At 33.3% G+C, this 18,697-nt stretch overlaps 1 protein-coding gene across 1 annotated transcript in view; it reads left to right on the plus strand.

The window, feature by feature from the left end:
• Window positions 1-15,007: 15,007 nt before the first annotated feature.
• Window positions 15,008-18,697, plus strand: part of LOC134231334 (serine/arginine repetitive matrix protein 1-like) — a 44,332-nt gene continuing 40,642 nt past the window's right edge. Inside the window, exons 1-4 of the mRNA XM_062713288.1 lie at window positions 15,008-15,067; window positions 15,186-15,391; window positions 17,353-17,467; window positions 18,098-18,194. Coding sequence (XP_062569272.1) covers window positions 15,008-15,067; window positions 15,186-15,391; window positions 17,353-17,467; window positions 18,098-18,194 — 478 coding nt within the window. The remainder of the gene's footprint in view (window positions 15,068-15,185; window positions 15,392-17,352; window positions 17,468-18,097; window positions 18,195-18,697) is intronic.

The following is an 18,697-nucleotide window of genomic DNA, read 5'->3' on the forward strand; positions in this document are numbered from 1 at the left end:
CTGTTTAGATGCCACTTTTTCTTTAAAACTATTAAAAATTATATCTAAAGTTAACAAAAACACATACTTTATTGTGGTTGACCAGAGAATTTTAACAAACAGTCTTTTGAAGACATATACCCATATTTTTGGAATATCAATGTTTTCAATTATTCATTGCAAAATTTTAAAAAAGTAAAAATTAAATGGATGATATAGGCTTAAAATCAATAAAAATAGATCTCTGCAAAGAAATTAAAAAGCTCTAGGTCCATAGAAGCAAGTAAGAATTTTGTTTCTGTGTATATACCAAATGACATAATTATAGATCCTATGGACAGAGTGCAAAGTGTTAATTTCCATAAATAATGTGTATTAAATGCTTTGTATGCACAATAACACTATAATAAACAAATATGTACAGTGGACCTTCAGATATCCGGACGCCAGATATCCGGATGCTTCAGTATCCGGACGATATTTCATCGGGACAGAATTTTCAAATGTTATATTGTCTTGTTTAAATGGTAATTCATATATCCGGACGATTCACATATCCGGACAAATTTTTTGGGAACCAAAGCGTCCGGATAAATGAGGCTCCACTGTACTTGCTAAATTATTTTCAATCACCCAAAAAATTTTTATTTCAATAGAAAAGTGATAATAAGAATTTTATATTGATGTGTAAGATTAAAACCGGATCCGTAAAAGTATGGACATTCCTTAAGTGGGGTGCATATGTCCAAATAATTTTCTGTACATTCTTTCATACTGCAGTTTTATATTCACAGTGTTTTCAATAAGAGCCGGCAACCGGCAAAATTAACCGCCTGTATGAGAAATTTTGCCGGCTATGAAATTTCCGTCATTAGGATTTTGCCGGGGTTGATACGTGAAGTCCATATATTTTCCATGATCAAGAGTAACTTCCCTTTAGTGCGCTCTTTTTTCAAGGAAGTTTGATTAGATCGATAGTGTCATGTAATGGCGTCGCGGACAACGAATATTTGAGCGCGTGGAGAAACGTGCTGCTGCTGTAACACATGCGTTTGAGATCACATACATTAAGAGGCATAAATCATGGTCCCTTCCGAAAAGATTTGTTTGTGTTTTATAATTTTCAATTTAAAAATGATTCTGCGACAGTGAGGGGTTCCCCGGTGAAACAACAGCAAATATCTACATGTATATCTAGGCCAGTATGATTTTAAGACCTTACGAAAAAATGTATGAATTCTTACAGAATTTCCTCAAAATGAAAAGAAAGAGGGCATATAAGGCGTGTACAATCCCCCGCTCTGAGACAAAATGTTTCTCAATTTTCAAAATTCACAAAATTTATATTTTTCTAAAATCATGTTCTCAGTAATGTCATCTTCAAAACATTTTATTATTTTATTTTGCTGAACGACTTATCATTTGATAATCTTTATTTCAAAGTTGACAGTTAAGCATATTTAGTGGAAAATGGGTTTAATAGAGCCATAAAAAACGAATTTTGAACATGAATGGGTCAAGTCTCCATTCTTCATGAACGGTTAAATGATGGAAATGTAAATGTGAAATCTATTTCATTTGTCCAAAAAATGGAATCTGAACCCATTCTATATGAAAATCGAACTTTTCTGAAAAAATTTACGCTTCAACAAACCCGTCCATTTAAATCACCCTGAAAGACGTTAATAGTGCATATACCTCGTAGCGTAGGGGTTAAAGCGGTTGGTCTTGGACCGAAACAGCGCTATGGAGAGAGTTCGAATCATACTGAAGCTTTTTCTTTTTCTGTTTTTAATTGTCTTTAAACATTGAGTGAAAAATAAATTATTCATAAATTATTAAAAGAATGAAATACAGAATTTGATATGTAAAAGATTATATAAACCGTAACATTTTGAAGAATTGAGGAATGTCTTTTATCAGAGCGGGGGTGGCGGCTTGTACGCCTCCATTCTTTCAAGTGTTAAGCAAAAGATGTGACTCAGACGTAGAAATTCTAACAGAATTTAGTCAAACTGCGATGCAAAATTTTATTCTCATTTATTCGTGTAAGATCTCTTGAAATACAGGAACAGTATCGTTTTCACATTTGGGAAGGTTTTAAAGTACTAGTATTTTGTATCAAATTCCATTTTCTTAATTATTTTGTTCTGACAATCTGTACAAAATGTCAAAAAATAAATCAATTTAAAGTTATTTTATGAAAAGTCTAAGATTGCAGAATATTTCAATTTTTAGGGGGTACTGTACATCACCAAGTGTTTAAACATCTTAAATTTTTAACTAAATAATTTTTTTTAAATATGAATAAAAGTCCTGACCAATTTATGTGAAAGGGAATAAATATGTAGAATTTTCAGTATAATATTTTACCACAGACAATTGTCTGTATATTATAATTTTATACTTAAGTCGCCTATATATGTTTTTATAGACACGTAGTTTTCAGAAGAAGAAAAAAACTCTGTGAAAAATATGTCAAACAAATCTGTGAAAAGACAAAAATTGTTTTCTAATTGGCTTTTTAGGTAAAATTTGATAATTGATAGTGACAGGAATGTGAGAAAAAATAGTAAAAGTTTTAATGGCCAGAGAGGTAAGAAAAGTGAGTCAAAAATGCTGAATTTCTTTTGGCCGGGGGGCTTTACCCCCCTGGGCCCCTACTAGGGCTCTGCCCTGGACCCACTGGGGGCCTAAGGCGGCCCCCAGACCCCTCGCCGAGACTGGTTTCCTGCTATTCCATCTATTTTTCCTTCTATTCAAAATCTTATTGAAAACACTGATTCATAATTTTATTACAGAGTCAGATGAATTTTAGTTTTGGTGTTATACCATTCTACCTACTATAAAGTCCATAATTAACATGCCTGAAAATCCTTATGGGGTTATTAAGTCTTTTTCAAGTTTTTAACCCCTCAAAGTCACATCAAGCATAAATAAACCCTGTTATTGTTACAGCAGGACTTACCCAAGAATCTGAAATTATCCCCACAAGCCTAGAAAATACGCACAATTTACCCAACAATATACCTCTGGAAAGAAGCGGACAGACAAATTGTAATCACAAAAGCTCACTTGCGCTTTCAGCTCAAGTGAGCTAAAATGGTACTAGCTGCAGATCTGTAACTCTCTGTGAAAAAACTGTATATTTATTGCTCACAAAAAAGTGTGCTGTTTCTCGATTTATTTCTCCATGTTTTCAAAACTGTCTTCTCAAAATACTACTAACCATGTGTTCCTAACATATTCTTTCACTGTTTCCACAACAAAACATTCCTTATAATTGTTTATAATAGCCTTCCTGGCCCTGAAATTGAGATCATCGAAAATTTCGCCTATTTATACCACCATTTTGGTTTGCAAGATAATTCAGTCCAACATGCTCTGTACAGATGTAAACTACGAGAGAACGTGATAGAGAAGCAAGGATTTTTTTGAAATCTAGATTTTTTGCAGTTGTGATAAGAATTTGAAAGAATTAATCCAAAACTGAGCGCAGTTTTCTGTGCACAATAAATATACAGTTTTTTTAATGGGTGGCACTGTACCTCTCCGTTCTGTCAACAACAAAAAAATCAGAGAGCTACAGATCTGCAGCTAAAATGGTACCTGGTATTTAAAAGTCTCATAATTGAAATCTTGACTCAAACCTGCTAGAGAGGTGCTCACTTATATAAATTAAGAAAACATGATTTGAGTCTGGATGTTTAGGTGAATTTTTTCTGTGGTTTTTAGGATCCAAAACAAATCTTTGGCATTTACATATTCATTTTGAACACTGTCTGTGGTCTAGGTAATCATGTGCTTGTTGTAGTCATTCTGAAACTCTCAAACTGAGGAATTAAAAGAGATGTTAAAGTAACATGAGTATATCTAAGGATACCTCAGATAAAATATTTTGCAACATGATACATAAATAAACTTTTTATACCCCCAGCAAACGAAGTTTGGGGGGGGTATATAGGAATCACCTTGTACGTCTGTCCATCTGTCTGTCTGTCTGTCCATCTGTGCAAACATGTCCGGTCCATATCTTTCTTACAGAGGAACATTAGAATCTACTACTCCACACAAAGATTGCCCATGACCTAAGGGCGTGTCATGATCTTGACCCGAGGTCATTTGGGGACGTTCAAGGTCACTGGAAGAAAAAATTCATAATTCGTGTCCGGTCCATATCTTTCTTATGGATAAACCTGGTAGGTTCTAATTTCACACAAAGATTGCTCATAACCTAAGGGTGTGTCATAACCTTGAAGCAAGGTCATTTGGGGAAGTTCAAGATCACTGGAAGAAAAATGTCATAATTCGTGTCTGGTCCATATCTTTCTTATGGATAAACTTGGCAGGTTCTCATTTCACACAAAGATTGCTCACTACCTAAGGATGTGTCATGACTTTGGGTCAAGGTCATCTGGGGAAGTTCAAGGTCACTGGAAGAAAAATTTTATAATTTGTGTGCAGTCCATATCTTTCTTTATTATGGAAAAACTTGAATCTACTACTTCACACAAACATTGCTTATGACCTGAGGTTGTGTCATGACTTTGAACCAAGGTCATTTATGCAAGTTCAAGGTCACTGACAGAAAAAGTTCATAATTCGTATCTGGTACATATATTTAGTCTAATTTTTTTATTAGGCTGCGCCTTCGTTTCATTTATATAAAATATAATGAGCAATTACATTTGCACTAAACATGTTTTAGCATTTCTCTCTTCTCTTAGATCCATAAAATATTCATGATTTAGCACTTCTGAAAAACCCAGCGGGGGGTATTTTGTCCCGTTTGGACAGTTCTAGTTTTTATTAGCTCACCTGAGCTGAAGGCTCAAGTGAGCTTTTCTGATCACATTTTGTCTGTCGTCCGTCTGTCTGTCTGTCTGTCTGTAAACTTTTCACATTTTCGACTTCTTTTCAAGAACTGCTGGGCCAATTTCAACCAAACTTGCCACAAAGCATCCTTGGGTGAAGGGGATTCAAATTTGTTCAAATGAAGGGCCACGCCCTCATTCAAGGGGAGATAATTAATGAAAAATTGGTGGTACGTTTTAAAAATCTTCTTCTCAAAAACCACTGTGCCAGGAAAGATGAAACTTATGGGGAAACATTCTCAGATAGTGTAGATTCAAGTTTGTTCAAATCATTACCCCCGGGGGTAGGGCAGGGCCACAATGGCCGACCAAAGTTTTGCATAGAAATATATAGGAAAATTCTTTAAAAATCTTCTGCTCAAGAATGACAAAGCCATAATTGATCATATTTATATGGAAGCATCCTCAGGTAGTGTAGATTCAAGTTTGTTCAAATCATGACCCCCGGGGGTAGGGCGGGGCCACAATGGCTGACTAAAGTTTTGCATAGAAATATATAGGAAAATTCTTTAAAAATCTTCTTCTCAAGAATAACAAAGCCGTAATTAATCATATTTATATGGAAGCATCCTGAGGTAGGGCAGATTCAAGTTTCTTCAAATCATGACCCCCAGGGGTAGGGCGGGTCCACAATGGCCGACCAAAGTTTTACATAGACATATATTGGAAAATTCTTTAAAAATCATCTTCTTAAGAATAGCAAAGCCATGATTGGTCATTGGACTACTTTATATTTAAACTTTTCAATAATAAACCAATTTCTACTTTTTCCTAGCCACAGTGCTCAGGTGAGCGATGTGGCCCATGCCTCTTGTTTATCATACCCCCTGCAAACTAATTACCAATAAGTTTTTAGGGTTTATAGGAATCACATTGTCCATCTGTCGATCCTTTTGTCTTTTCATTTGATCTTGAAAACTTTTGGTTTGACATTTTCGAATTTTTACTCAAAAGAATTTAACTATATGAGACATAAATTTAAGGGTCATATCACTTTGTCTGTATACATGCATGTTTAAGTCTGAATATACATGTTTATCTTCTAAGTCTTTACTGTGCCAGTTTTCTGGTCATATTTTTTCCATTGATGCATGCATGGTCACTGCATGCATATGGTTTTTGAATTCCCACGAATTTGAAGGATTCTTCAACCTGTATATAATAACCTAATCACATGGAAATGTTGGTACATGTTTCACTTTCACTCCTTGAGTTTATAGACCACCTTCACAGTGTAGACTTTGTATCCTCATTTGTGTAGCATTTTGTAATCCGTTGAATTTATACTGGAGGGATTGTTGGTAAGAGTTTAGAGCAGCCTGCAGATCCCCTGTCATCTGTTGGCATATCCCAAGAATTTGATAGTGAATGTCTTTCATTTCTAAATGGTTTATTCCCTGATAATTATATACAGTGTTTTGTAGATCATCTAATACTGATTTTGCTTTTATTGGGTCAGTGTTGCAATAGCAAAGAAATTCTAGCATTTGTGAAAATATGTGAACATTAATCACTAATACTCCTGCTCTATTCTTATTAGACCCTTGTTCTGGCATTAATTCACTGATATAACAGATTTTATTGACAAGCATAATATCAACATCTTTAGCCCATCTCATTTTTGTAGACCATGTGTGTTCCCCTACAGCCTCAGCATAACTCTTACACACCAAGTACCCCTGTCAGACTAACTTGACTTTTGTCATGTTTATAACAGATAAAGCTTCTTTAAATCTGAATGTCTTTTAATAATATATTCCTTGGTACAACAGATCAGAAATACAGCCAGTCTTGGCTGCTAATTTAAGCATATTGCGGGCTAATTTGTCAGCACTATACCTCAATTTGTTAATTGCATCAGAGTTAATGTGCATGTGCAATGTAAAAGTAATAGTCTGAAGAATTATCACTCTAAGTCTCTTTAATGTAAAGAATTGGTACTGAGAGAGGGAAGAATTATTAATATGGAGTTGTTCTATCATGTTTAAGACTTTCATACAAACATTGAAGTCTGCTATATCTAATAATGCTTCATCCACAACCTCGGCAAGTAGTTGTTTTTCAAAATCTAACTCAGAAATTATAGTACATTCATCTGTACAAATGTTGAGTCTAGGACTCTGAAGAACATTAATTAGATAAGGTCTAATTGAGGGACTAAACAGCAGAAATGATATTCCCCTCTGATACAGTGTATATAGTCCATTGAATAAATTCTTTTGTGCTTCACCATAGATATTATGAAGAAACATGTTGTTTTCTGCAATAAAAAAGTTAGGACAGACCCCCTCATAGACCCATTGAAGGATTAGCTTAAAGCAGACCCAGAAACATTCAAGGAGATTTTGTGGGCACCAGTAGGGTATTATGTTTTGTTGGAGCACCCAGAATAAAGCTGTCTTCATATGATACGAACACAATAAGTTACTACTACATGTATCTCCAAGTATTTCATGAAATGCCTCTTTCAATGATATTTTAAGGAGTCCATACACAAGTAACTGACAATGGTTCATTGCATAGACAAGTTTTTGTTCTGCCAGAGAGAAAGAAATTCTCCATTCTTCCCCTGGATAGTTTCCTAGTTTATGTCCAATTGGTGCAAAGTGGCATCCACTTTTTACTACATCATAAACAACAGCAGGCTGGGGCCAGGAGTGACATCTGTCAATCCACGAGGAAGCAGATGGAGGCCAAAAGTCACTGGCAAAACAGTAGGCTCTATCATATTCTTGATTGTTAGAAATCACTCCACTGACACATGGACCATGTATAAAAGTAGCATGTATATATTTAGGGTCAAGAAAACTATCTTTCTGCCTGTATATTGAACTAGAAATGTAATATCTACCATTTATAAAAACCAATGCCATCCAAACTGATTTTTCAATATGCATGTAAGTTGTATTTTTTCTGGGTATCAATGGCTGAAGTAAAGCGAATCCTGGAGGACTATGACCCATGTCAGCAAAAAATAGTTTCATGACCATTACATTTCTGACTTCCTGATAGTGCCTAGTCTGAGATAAATTCCAGATCACTCTGTTGTCTATTGGCCATATCATGAAGTCATGGTCAGATCCTTCTAATCGTAAGCCTTCTCTCCGACTTCCACTTTGCATTGTATGAGTATACCTATGATCTAGAATATCCACTTGGTGGTTCACTAACTCCACAATATCTACCACTTCTCTCCTCATGGCTACAACTCGTGAGGTTCCCACAATATCACACAGTCCTACGTATACCGACTCCGACAAATGTTGCATAGCTAGCTCACTGAAAAAAAAAAAATTCTTTCATTTAATTACAAGCTTGGAAGGCAAGACCTATCTGAATTGTAGATTTTATTAAGATTTACTTACATATCTGATGATGAATTGGAAGCCATTGTCAGTTTGAGGGAGCAGTATAGGATCCACTCTCCGCTGTTGCTGACTTGGATTCTGTTATCCTTCCTGCTGTCTTATTGATTATAATACCATAAGTTTTTTGGGTTTTCTTTTATCACCCTTTTCCCCTGGTATTTTTCTTTGTGTTCAAAATTTTTATGCAGACTAGCTTAGAGATACAGAAATAAAACTTTTTACTTTAAATAGTAACAGATCTTTTTCACTAGCTTGCACAAAAGAATTAATCATAGGCTTGGTCTATATGTAAAGGAAATGGAATGCTCTTAAAGGTCATTTGCTACGTACATTACCTGTTGGTTAAGTTTTTCTAGAAATTCTTAATTTAAAATGAAGGTCCACAAAATTATTCTTAGATAAAAAATCAGAATATATTACCAGGGGTTTTGGAAGGATATAACATATGATAAAAATTTGTTTTTTTTCTATGCAAAATACACCAAAATTCTCAGACATACTTTTAGATGGTATTTCTTCAAATTCTTTTTTTATTAGATGAGTACTACAGTAATAGATGCCAATTAGTGAATCGAATAACCAATAACATTATCTCGTCTGGCAAAGAGGTGGAGCTTAAGTCGTCTCATCGTTGTCTCATCCTTGTCAACAACAATTTAAAGTTCCTAATGTTATTAATTTCATAACCAAAATGTAGATTGGATTTTGTAAATCATCATCTATCATAAATTTATCATAAATTACCAGGGGTATAAAAGAATAAGCGATACAAAGGTATCTAAATGCTTAAAAGTGTTTTCTTAAACTGAAATCAACAAAGTATCTAGCCCTTAAACCAGCGCTCGAAGTTGTGTTTAAAATGGTCGAATTTGTGACCAAAAAAATAATTTTGAGACTAGAAATTAAAATTAACTTGCATTTTCACAACTGAGAAAAGAAGTAGGAGTGCTAACCCTTGATTCCCTCAGGGGAAGAAAATATTTTAAAAATACTTCAGTTTTCCGTTGATTTCTATAGTGAACGAGTTTACAAAAATTCTAGAATTATCTCTCATTGTTTTCCCAAATAAAAAGTGTTTTATGAAAATCCATTAAATATACGTATTAAAAATCATTTGAATATCTTAACTTTTGAAAATTGACTCGGAAGTATTCAGGAGAACAATACTATCATTTGCATTTCTTTGTCCTTGCAACATCCATTTTAAAGATTGTGATCGAGATTTACATTTATCAAGATTCTCTGTAAAGAAAATGTTTGAAGACATATACGAGGGGCTATCAAAAAGTTCGTGGACTAGAGCCATAAAATTAAAACTGCTTTAGTACATCAATGAATTTTAAAACATCTACCGGTAGTTAAAATCATCTTTCTATCTATAGAATAAACCACAAATCATAAATTTTATTTTTTAATAAATTAGTCATGTTTTTGTAAGCAATGGTATGTCCAGGCGGCGCAACCTCAAAAACAACGTTTTTTCCACCTAAGTGTAACTAAGAAAAAATATTTTGATATGACCATTTGACATCCAAAAATCCCATTAATTAAGGTTTGTGTTTAGACCCAACTGTTCCATAAGATGTGAAATCTTTACTTCATTCTGGAAGTTCTATGAAATTTCATCGTAAATTTTACATGAAGTGTCCAAACAAATATTGCTTTGAAATGACGTCAAAAAAAGGGGGGGGGGGGGCATTTTCCAACATTCTATAAACTTTTGTCCCTGGAAATACTGGTATACACCTAGGAAATGTTTTAAATTGGCTATGGAGAAATAATATGCATCCAGATTACTTGTTTTTAATGCCAAAATAGATTCAGAGAGAAAAGGAATGCAGAGTTAATGTCGATTTGTAGTCAAGGTTTGAAAAATTATTCATGTCAAATATTGACATTGATCATGTGTTTTAGCTATATTGAACTCCAAAAAACAAAATATGCTGGCACAATCAAGCGAGGATCTCTCCCAATATATAAATCAATTTGCAATAAAATATATGCATTGAAAGCCACTGTTCATGACATTGTTAAGTCATATAAACAAGATGGATTAAAGTTCTTACTCAGCTCTAGGGAATCGCATCAAAATAAGTGTACAAGGTAGAAGCGGACATTGAAAAATAATGACTTGTCGGACATCATGAAACTAAAAGGCGATGGCGCCGGGTGATCATATAATGTCATTTTTATTTTACAATAATTTGGGAAATAATGAACGTATCAAGATAAAATTTTCAATATTTCTTTTTTTGTTGGTGTTTTATGTTCCTTATAAATTTTGTAAGCTCAGACAACATAGTACTGATTTTATAGCCTCAGTCCACGAACTTTTTGATAACCCTTCGTACTTTAAAATACACTTATAAAGCATCTTATAAACTTGGATCACGTAATGTTATGACAGCATGCAGTGTAGCTATTCCAGAAAAAGTGTACAAAGTTTGAAAAAAAAAATGTGTTAAAAATTGGTTAATCAGTCAGAACGTATTTCGGTTAACCGATTAGCAATTCTGTATTCTATTGCCATCCCTAATAAATACAGGTTCCTCAAACGTCATAAACGTTCGACGTAATTTCTCTGTGAGGTCAGAAAGATTCTTTTCCTTTTGATCTGTCAAACCTCTCAATCTCTCAAACTTTTATGAAGATTCATTGAACTTTAAGAGATTAAGAGTCATTTATTTTTAGCTCTACTGGTCAGAGACCAGAAGAGCTTATGCGATAGTAATGTGTCCGTCGTCCGTCCGTCTGTCTGTCTGTCCGTCTGTCTGTCTGTAAACAATTTTTCAAAATGCTACTCCTCCTACAGTTTTGGTCCGATTTCAATATAACTTGGCACTCAAGTAGACTACACTAAGATACATAATTTTATGCATCGGTTTTTGATTTCGATGAACGGTGTTGCCGTGGTTACTAAAAATAGAAATTTCTTTGAAATTCTTTCAAAATGCTACTCCTACAGTTTTGGTCCAATTTCAATATTACTTGGCACACAAGTAGACTACACTAAAATACATATTCTGTGCATCGGTTTTTGATTTCGATGAACGGTGTTGCCGTGGTAACTAAAAATAGAAATTTCTTTGAAATTCTTTCAAAATGCTACTCCTCCTACAGATTTGGTCCGATTTCAGTATAACTTGGCACACAAGTAGACTACACTAAGATACATAATTCTGTGCATCGGTTTTTAATTTCGATAAACGGTGTTGCCGTGGTTACTAAAAATAGAAATTTCTGTGAAATTCTTTCAAAATGCTACTCCTCCTACAGTTTTGGTCCAATTTCATTATAACTTGGCACACAAGTAGACTACACAAAGATACATAATTTCTGTGCATCGGTTTTTGATTTCGATGAATGGTGTTGCCTTGGTTACTAGAAATAGAAATTTCTTTGAAATTCTTTCAAAATGCTACTCCTTCTACAGATTTGGTACGATTTCAGTATAACTTGGCACACAAGTAGACTACACTAAGATACATAATTCTATGCATCGGTTTTTGATTTCGATAAACGGTGTTGCCGTGGTTACTAAAAGTAGAAATTTCTGTGAAATTCTTTCAAAATGCTACTCCTCCTACAGTTTTGGTCTGATTTTGATATAACTTGGCATACAAGTAGACTACACTAAGATACATAATTCTGTGCATCGGTTTTTGATTTCAATGAACAATGTTGCCATGGTTACTAAAAATAGAAATTTCTGTGAAATTCTTTCAAAATGCTACTCCTCCTACAGTTTTGGTCTGATTTCAGTATAACTTGGCACACAAGTAGACTACACTAAGATACATAATTCTGTGCATTGGTGTTTTTAGCTCTACTGGTCAGAGACCAGAAGAGCTTATGCGATACTGAAAGATATTTCATATATTTTGCTACTTAGTTGTTTCATTTCCGTCCGTCTGTCTGTCTGTCTGTCCTGAAAGTCTGTCTGTCTGTAAACAATTTTTCAAAATGCTACTCCTCCTACAGTTTTGGTCTGATTTCAATATAACTTGGCACACAAGTAGACTACACTAAGGTTCATAATTCTGTGTATTGGTTTTTGATTTCGATTAAAGGTGTTGTCGTTGTTACTAAAAATAGAAATTTCTTAGAAATTCTTTCAAAATGCTACTCCTCCTACAGTTTTGGTCTGATTTCAAGATAACTTGGCACACAAGTAGACTACACTAAGATACATAATTCTGTGTATCGGTTTTTGATTTTGATGAACGGTGTTGCCGTGGTTACTAAAAATAGAAATTTCTTAGAAATTCTTTCAAAATGCTACTCCTCCTACAGTTTTGGTCTGATTTCAGTATAACTTGATACACAAGTAGACTACACTAAGATACATAATTCTGTTTATCGGTTTTTGATTTCGACGAACGGTCTTGGCGTTGTTATTAAAAGTAGAAATTTCTGTGAAATTCTTTCAAAATGCTACTCCTCCTACAGTTCTGGTCTGATTTAAATATAACTTGGCACACAAGTAGACTACACTAAGATACATAATTCTGTATATCGGTTTTTGATTTCAATGAATGGTGTTGCCGTGGTTACTAAAAATAGAAATTTTTTAGAAATTCTTTCAAAATGCTACTCCTCCTACAGTTTTGGTCTGATTTCAATATAACCTGGCATACAAGTACATAATTCTGTGAATCGGTTTTTGATTTCGATGAATGGTGTTGCCGTGGTTACTAAAAATAGAAATTTCTTAGAAATTCTTTCAAAATGCTACTCTTCCTACAGTTTTGGTCTGATTTCAGTATAACTTGACACACAAGTAGACTACACTAAGATACATAATTCTGTATATCGGTTTTTGATTTCGATGAACGGTGTTGCCGTTGTTACTAAAAATAGAATTTTTTTGTGAAAATCATTCAAAAAGCTACTCCTCCTACAGTTTTGGTCAGATTTCAATATAACTTGGCACACAAGTAGACTACACTAAGATACATAATTCTATATATCGGTTTTTGATTTCGATGAACGATGTTGCCATGGTTACTAAAAATAGAAATTTCCTAGAAATTCTTTCAAAATGCTACTCCTCCTACAGTTTTGGTCTGATTTCAATATAACTTGACACACAAGTAGACTACACTAAGATACATAATTCTGTGTATCAGTTTTTGATTTCGATGAACGTTGTTGCCGTTGTTACTAAAAATAGAATTTTTTGTGAAAATCATTCAAAATGCTACTCTTCCTACAGTTTTGGTCAGATTTCAATATAACTTGGCACACAAGTAGACTACACTAAGATACATAATTCTTTGTATCGGTTTTTGATTTCGATGAACGGTGTTGCCGTTGTTACTAAAAATAGAATTTTTTGTGAAAATCATTCAAAATGCTACTCCTCCTACAGTTTTGGTCAGATTTCGATATAACTTGGGCACAAAGTAGACTACACTAAGATACATAATTCTGTGTATTGGTTTTTGATTTCGATGAACGGTGTTTCCGTGGTTACTAAAAATAGAAATTTCTTAGAAATTCTTTCAAAATGCTACTCCTCCTACAGTTCTGGTCTGATTTCAATATAACTTGGCACACAAGTAGACTACACTAAGATACATAATTCTGTGTATTGGTTTTTGATTTCGATGAATGGTGTTGCCGTGGTTACTAAAAATAGAAATTTCTTAGAAATTCTTTCAAAATGCTACTCCTCCTACAGTTTTGGTCTGATTTCAATATAACTTGACACACAAGTAGACTACACTAAGATACATAATTCTGTATATCGGTTTTTGATTTAGATGAACGATGTTGCCGTGGTTACTAAAAATAGAAATTTCTTAGAAATTCTTTCAAAATGCTACTCCTCCTACAGTTTTGGTCTGATTTCAATATAACTTGACACACAAGTAGACTACACTAAGATACATAATTCTGTGTATCGGTTTTTGATTTTGATGAACGGTGTTGCCGTGGTTACTAAAAATAGAAATTTCTGTGAAATTCAATCAAAATGCTACTTCTCCTACAGTTTTGGTCTGATTTCAATATTACTTGGCACACAAGTAGACTACACTAAGATAGATAATTCTTTAAATTGGTTTTTGATTTTGTTGAACGGTGTTGCTGTGGTTACTAAAATAGAAGTTTCTGTGAATTTTTTTCAAAATGCTACTCCTCCTACAGTTTTGGTCTGATTTCAATATAACTCTAGGGAATCTCATCAAAATGGCACACAAGTAGACTACACTAAGATACATAATTCTGTGTATCAGTTTTTCACTTCAATGAATGGTGTTGCCATGGTTATTAAAAATAGAAATTTCTGTTAAATACTCTCAAAATGCTATTCCAAATACAATTTTAGTCTGATTATAATATAATGTGGCATGCAAGTAGACTACACTAAGAACATAAAGAGACTTAAGCAAGGATCATTATTCTGTTTATTGCTGTTGAAAAGTTTCAATTTCCAACTGCTTAAGTACTTTTCTCTTCCTTTGCTATAAGTACAAACCAGTAGAGCTTCAGTCTCGACAGAGACTTCTGGTTTAATTAAAGACTAGAAAATGTAGTAAATTTTGTCTTTCAAATGTTTGGTGGATTAGATGCTTTTTAAGATGCTTTTTTAAATGTGTCTGTCTTTTTTCATTCCAACAAACTACACTTTAAAACGTGACATTTAGTTGTGACGCGGCAACACCCCTATGTTTAATGTTTTAAACATCTATAAAATGAATTACGGTAAACATTATGAAATGAAATTTTCAATTTTGATTAGATTTATTTTTATGCATCTTTTGATACATTATATTTGATAATATGATGCCAAGTATTAAAGATACAGACACAGTGACATTACTTTTGGATCAATTAACTCTCGTATAATCAATATATGTGAAAAAAAAGAAATTAAGATCTATGAGATGAGTTTAGAAGAGTTCTTTACAGTACACAATACCAATGTCAATTTGATCCTGAACAAATTCCTGTATTTTAGAACTCCTTATCAGACTTGATGACAAAGATCCAGACAGCCACTCCACGGATAATACGCTGTATCAGACCCAACATTGACAGGAAACCCCTCCATTTTGTCCCGGAATATGTGCTGGCTCAGATGAGGTACACCGGGATCACAGAGACGATCAAGATCAAGAAACATGGATACTGCTCCCGACTCAAGTTCAGGGATTTCCTAGTAGTGTAAGTATTATCCAGGGTAACCATGGATACTGTTCCTGACTCAAGTTCAGGGATTTCCTAGTAGTGTAAGTATTAACCAGGGTTACCATGGATACTGTTCCTGACTCAAGTTCAGGGATTTCCTAGTAGTGTAAGTATTAACCAGGGTTACCATGGATACTTTCCTGACTCAAGTTCAGGGATTTCCTAGTAATGTAAGTATTAACCAGGGTTACCATGGATACTGTTCCTGACTCAAGTTCAGGGATTTCCTAGTAGTGTAAGTATTAACCAGGGTTACCATGGATACTGTTCCTGACTCAAGTTCAGGGATTTCCTAGTAGTGCAAGTATTAACCAGGGTTACCATGGATACTGTTCCTGACTCAAGTACAGGGATTTCCTTGTAGTATAAGTATTAACCAGGGTTACCATGGATACTGTTCCTGACTAAGCATTAACCAGGGTTAACCAGGGTTACCGTGGATACTGCTCCTGACTTAAGTAAGGAAAATAATATGGTTACCATGAATATTGTTCTCAACTAAAGTTCAGGGACTTTATAGAAATGTAAATATTAGGAGAAATTAAAATGGTTACCATTATAGATACTGCTCAGTTAACAATGAATACTTCTACTCAAGTACAGGGATTTTCAAGTTGTGTATAGAAAAAAAGTTGCAGCGTCACCATAAATGCTACTCCTGACTTGCGTGACTTTTTAGTTACCTGGTAGTACCAAAAACTTCATTAACTATTTAACCATTCCTTTTACTTTTTTCTTTAGTTATAGTGTTTTTTTTTAAATTTTGCTGTACATTATATGTTGGATATTGTCATGATAATTTTGAATATTGTATTGACGGTAAACTTTATCTCCAGAATATAAAATTGGATATGATCAGTCATGTAGCTTGCTGTAAAAAAATCAGTATGAAAAGAAAACAGAAGATTAAGATTCTATTTTAATTTTTTTCCTTTGTTTTAAAAAAAAAACTTTGTTTCCTTATCTGCCACCATATTAAAGTTATTTTGCTATGTGAAAGCACAGGTATGAGACACTCAGGACCTTCCTTGTACCACCTCACAGCATGAATCAATGTTTTACACAGAAATATATAGGAAAAATCTTTGAAAATCTTGGACTCAATACAAACTCTGCCAGAGAAAGGTAACACAACTATTGGAAGTATAGGAGTTCTTGATTTATCAGAATTGTTTGGAAAAAATCTGTGGGTTTCATAAACTTGTTAGAAAGTTTCACTAGTTATTTTGTAAAAAAAAAAAATAAAAAAATAAAGAACCACTAAATAAAAAACTGAAATAAAAAAGGAAATTATGAATATTGAATAAATTTTTTAAAAATTCACAAGATGACATATTCCCCAAAAATTTGTATTGCTGGGAAAGCAAATTTTACACAGAAATATATGAAATTTTGTTTTTTATAAATAAAAAGACAAATGCATCACATGAACTTAATTTCTTGTATATCTCTCAAGATTAATAATCCCTCAATTTGTTTACACTTGTAAACTTTTTGCTTTTGTGGTGTTTTATAAAAAAAATATGAAAATTAAAATTATAATAACCAATTTCAGATTACCTTTTGATGGGGTATTGACAGATTTCAAATCACCTATTTGAATTTTTTTTGGCCATAAATGCTAAGAGGGTTATCTCTTGTCTGAGGGTCATTGAACCTTAATTAATGCAAACTTTGTGTGCTGTGCTCTTGAATTTGCTGTAATGATTAAAATATAATTTTCATGATAATTTTGAATATTTATGTTTAATCTTTGAATCTTCACAGAATATAAAATTGGATATGATCAGTCATGTAGCTTGCTGTAAAAAAATCAGTATGAAAAGAAAACAGAAGATTAAGATTCTATTTTAATTTTTTTCCTTTGTTTTAAAAAACAGAAACTTTGTTTCCTTATCTGCCACCTATATTAAAGTTATTTTGCTATGTGGCGACAGGTATGAGACACTGAGGACCTTCCTTGTACCACCTCACAGCATGATCCCCGACGAACAGAAATGTCAGGAAGTCATCCGCTACTGTGGACTCAATACAAACTCTGCCAGTCACAAGGTAACACAACTATTGTCTGTATAGGAGTTCCTGATTTATCAGAATTGTTTGGAAAAAATCTGTGGGTTTCATAAACTTGTTAGAAAGTTTCAGCTAGTTATTTTGCCAAAAAAAAAAAAAAAAAAAAAGGAAAAGTATAAAAATAAATAAATAAATTAAAAAGGAAATTATGAATATTAAATAAATTTTTTAAAAGTTCACAAGATGACATATTCCCCAAAAATTTGTATTGCTTGGAGCATTTTCCCACAGGGATTGAAATTTTGTTTTTTATAAATAAAAAGACAAATGCATCACATGAACTTAATTCCTTGTATATCTCTCAAGATTAATAATCCCTCAATCTGTTTACACCTGTAAACTTTTTGCTTTTGTGGTGTTTTATAAAAAAAATATGAAAATTAAAATTATAATAACCAATTTCAGATTACCTTTTGATGCAAAATTGACAGAAATCACCTATTTGAATTTTTTTTGGCCATAAATGCTAAGAGGGTTATCTCTTGTCTGAGGGTCATTGAACCTTAATTAATGCAAACTTTGTCGTGCTGTGCTCTTGAATCTCTGTAATGATTAATAATATAATTTTCAAATGTTATTAATTTATGTTTAATCTTTGAATCTTCACAGATAGGAAAATCTAAGGTGTTTTTCCATGAGGAAGATTTAAGGAAAATTGACCAAGTGTCCAATGAAGTAAAGAAGAAAATTGTCCTTTGTCAGTCAGGTATGGGAGGGTTATTTTAGTCAAGGTCAAATAGGTCAAGGTCATCATAGTCCAGGATCAGATCCTTTTCAGATACTGTGGTTTTATCAATTTTCATTGGCAGCAATTTTTGTGTATTTTGTAAAAAGACCGTTTTCAAGGATATGTAATTTTGTGGATAAAAACATTGCCTATACAAATGAATAACATATTTCTTAAGTCAATGAACATTTAATTTTGTGGATCTGCTAAACAACAAATTCCTCGAAAATTGATGCTCAAAGAATATTGATAAAGCCACAGTACACCAACACCTATTTGTCATCTCTGTCAATCAAAGTCATCATATATAGATTTTTGTAAATTTTAAGTCAATAGTCAAATTTTGTATTTCAATTAATTTTCAAAGTATAAAAGAGCAAAAATGAGCATGTCTGACAGTCTGAATTTTGATGAGTTAAACAATTTCTTAATGTTATATAATCTGCCTTTCCAAAGATTTTGAGATTCAATATTGTTTTTAA

The sequence above is a fragment of the Saccostrea cucullata genome, unplaced genomic scaffold (genome assembly GCF_032062105.1).
Source record: "Saccostrea cucullata isolate Sc308-1 unplaced genomic scaffold, CSIRO_AGI_Scuc_v1 ctg32, whole genome shotgun sequence".
In the NCBI taxonomy this organism is placed as follows: domain Eukaryota; kingdom Metazoa; phylum Mollusca; class Bivalvia; order Ostreida; family Ostreidae; genus Saccostrea; species Saccostrea cuccullata.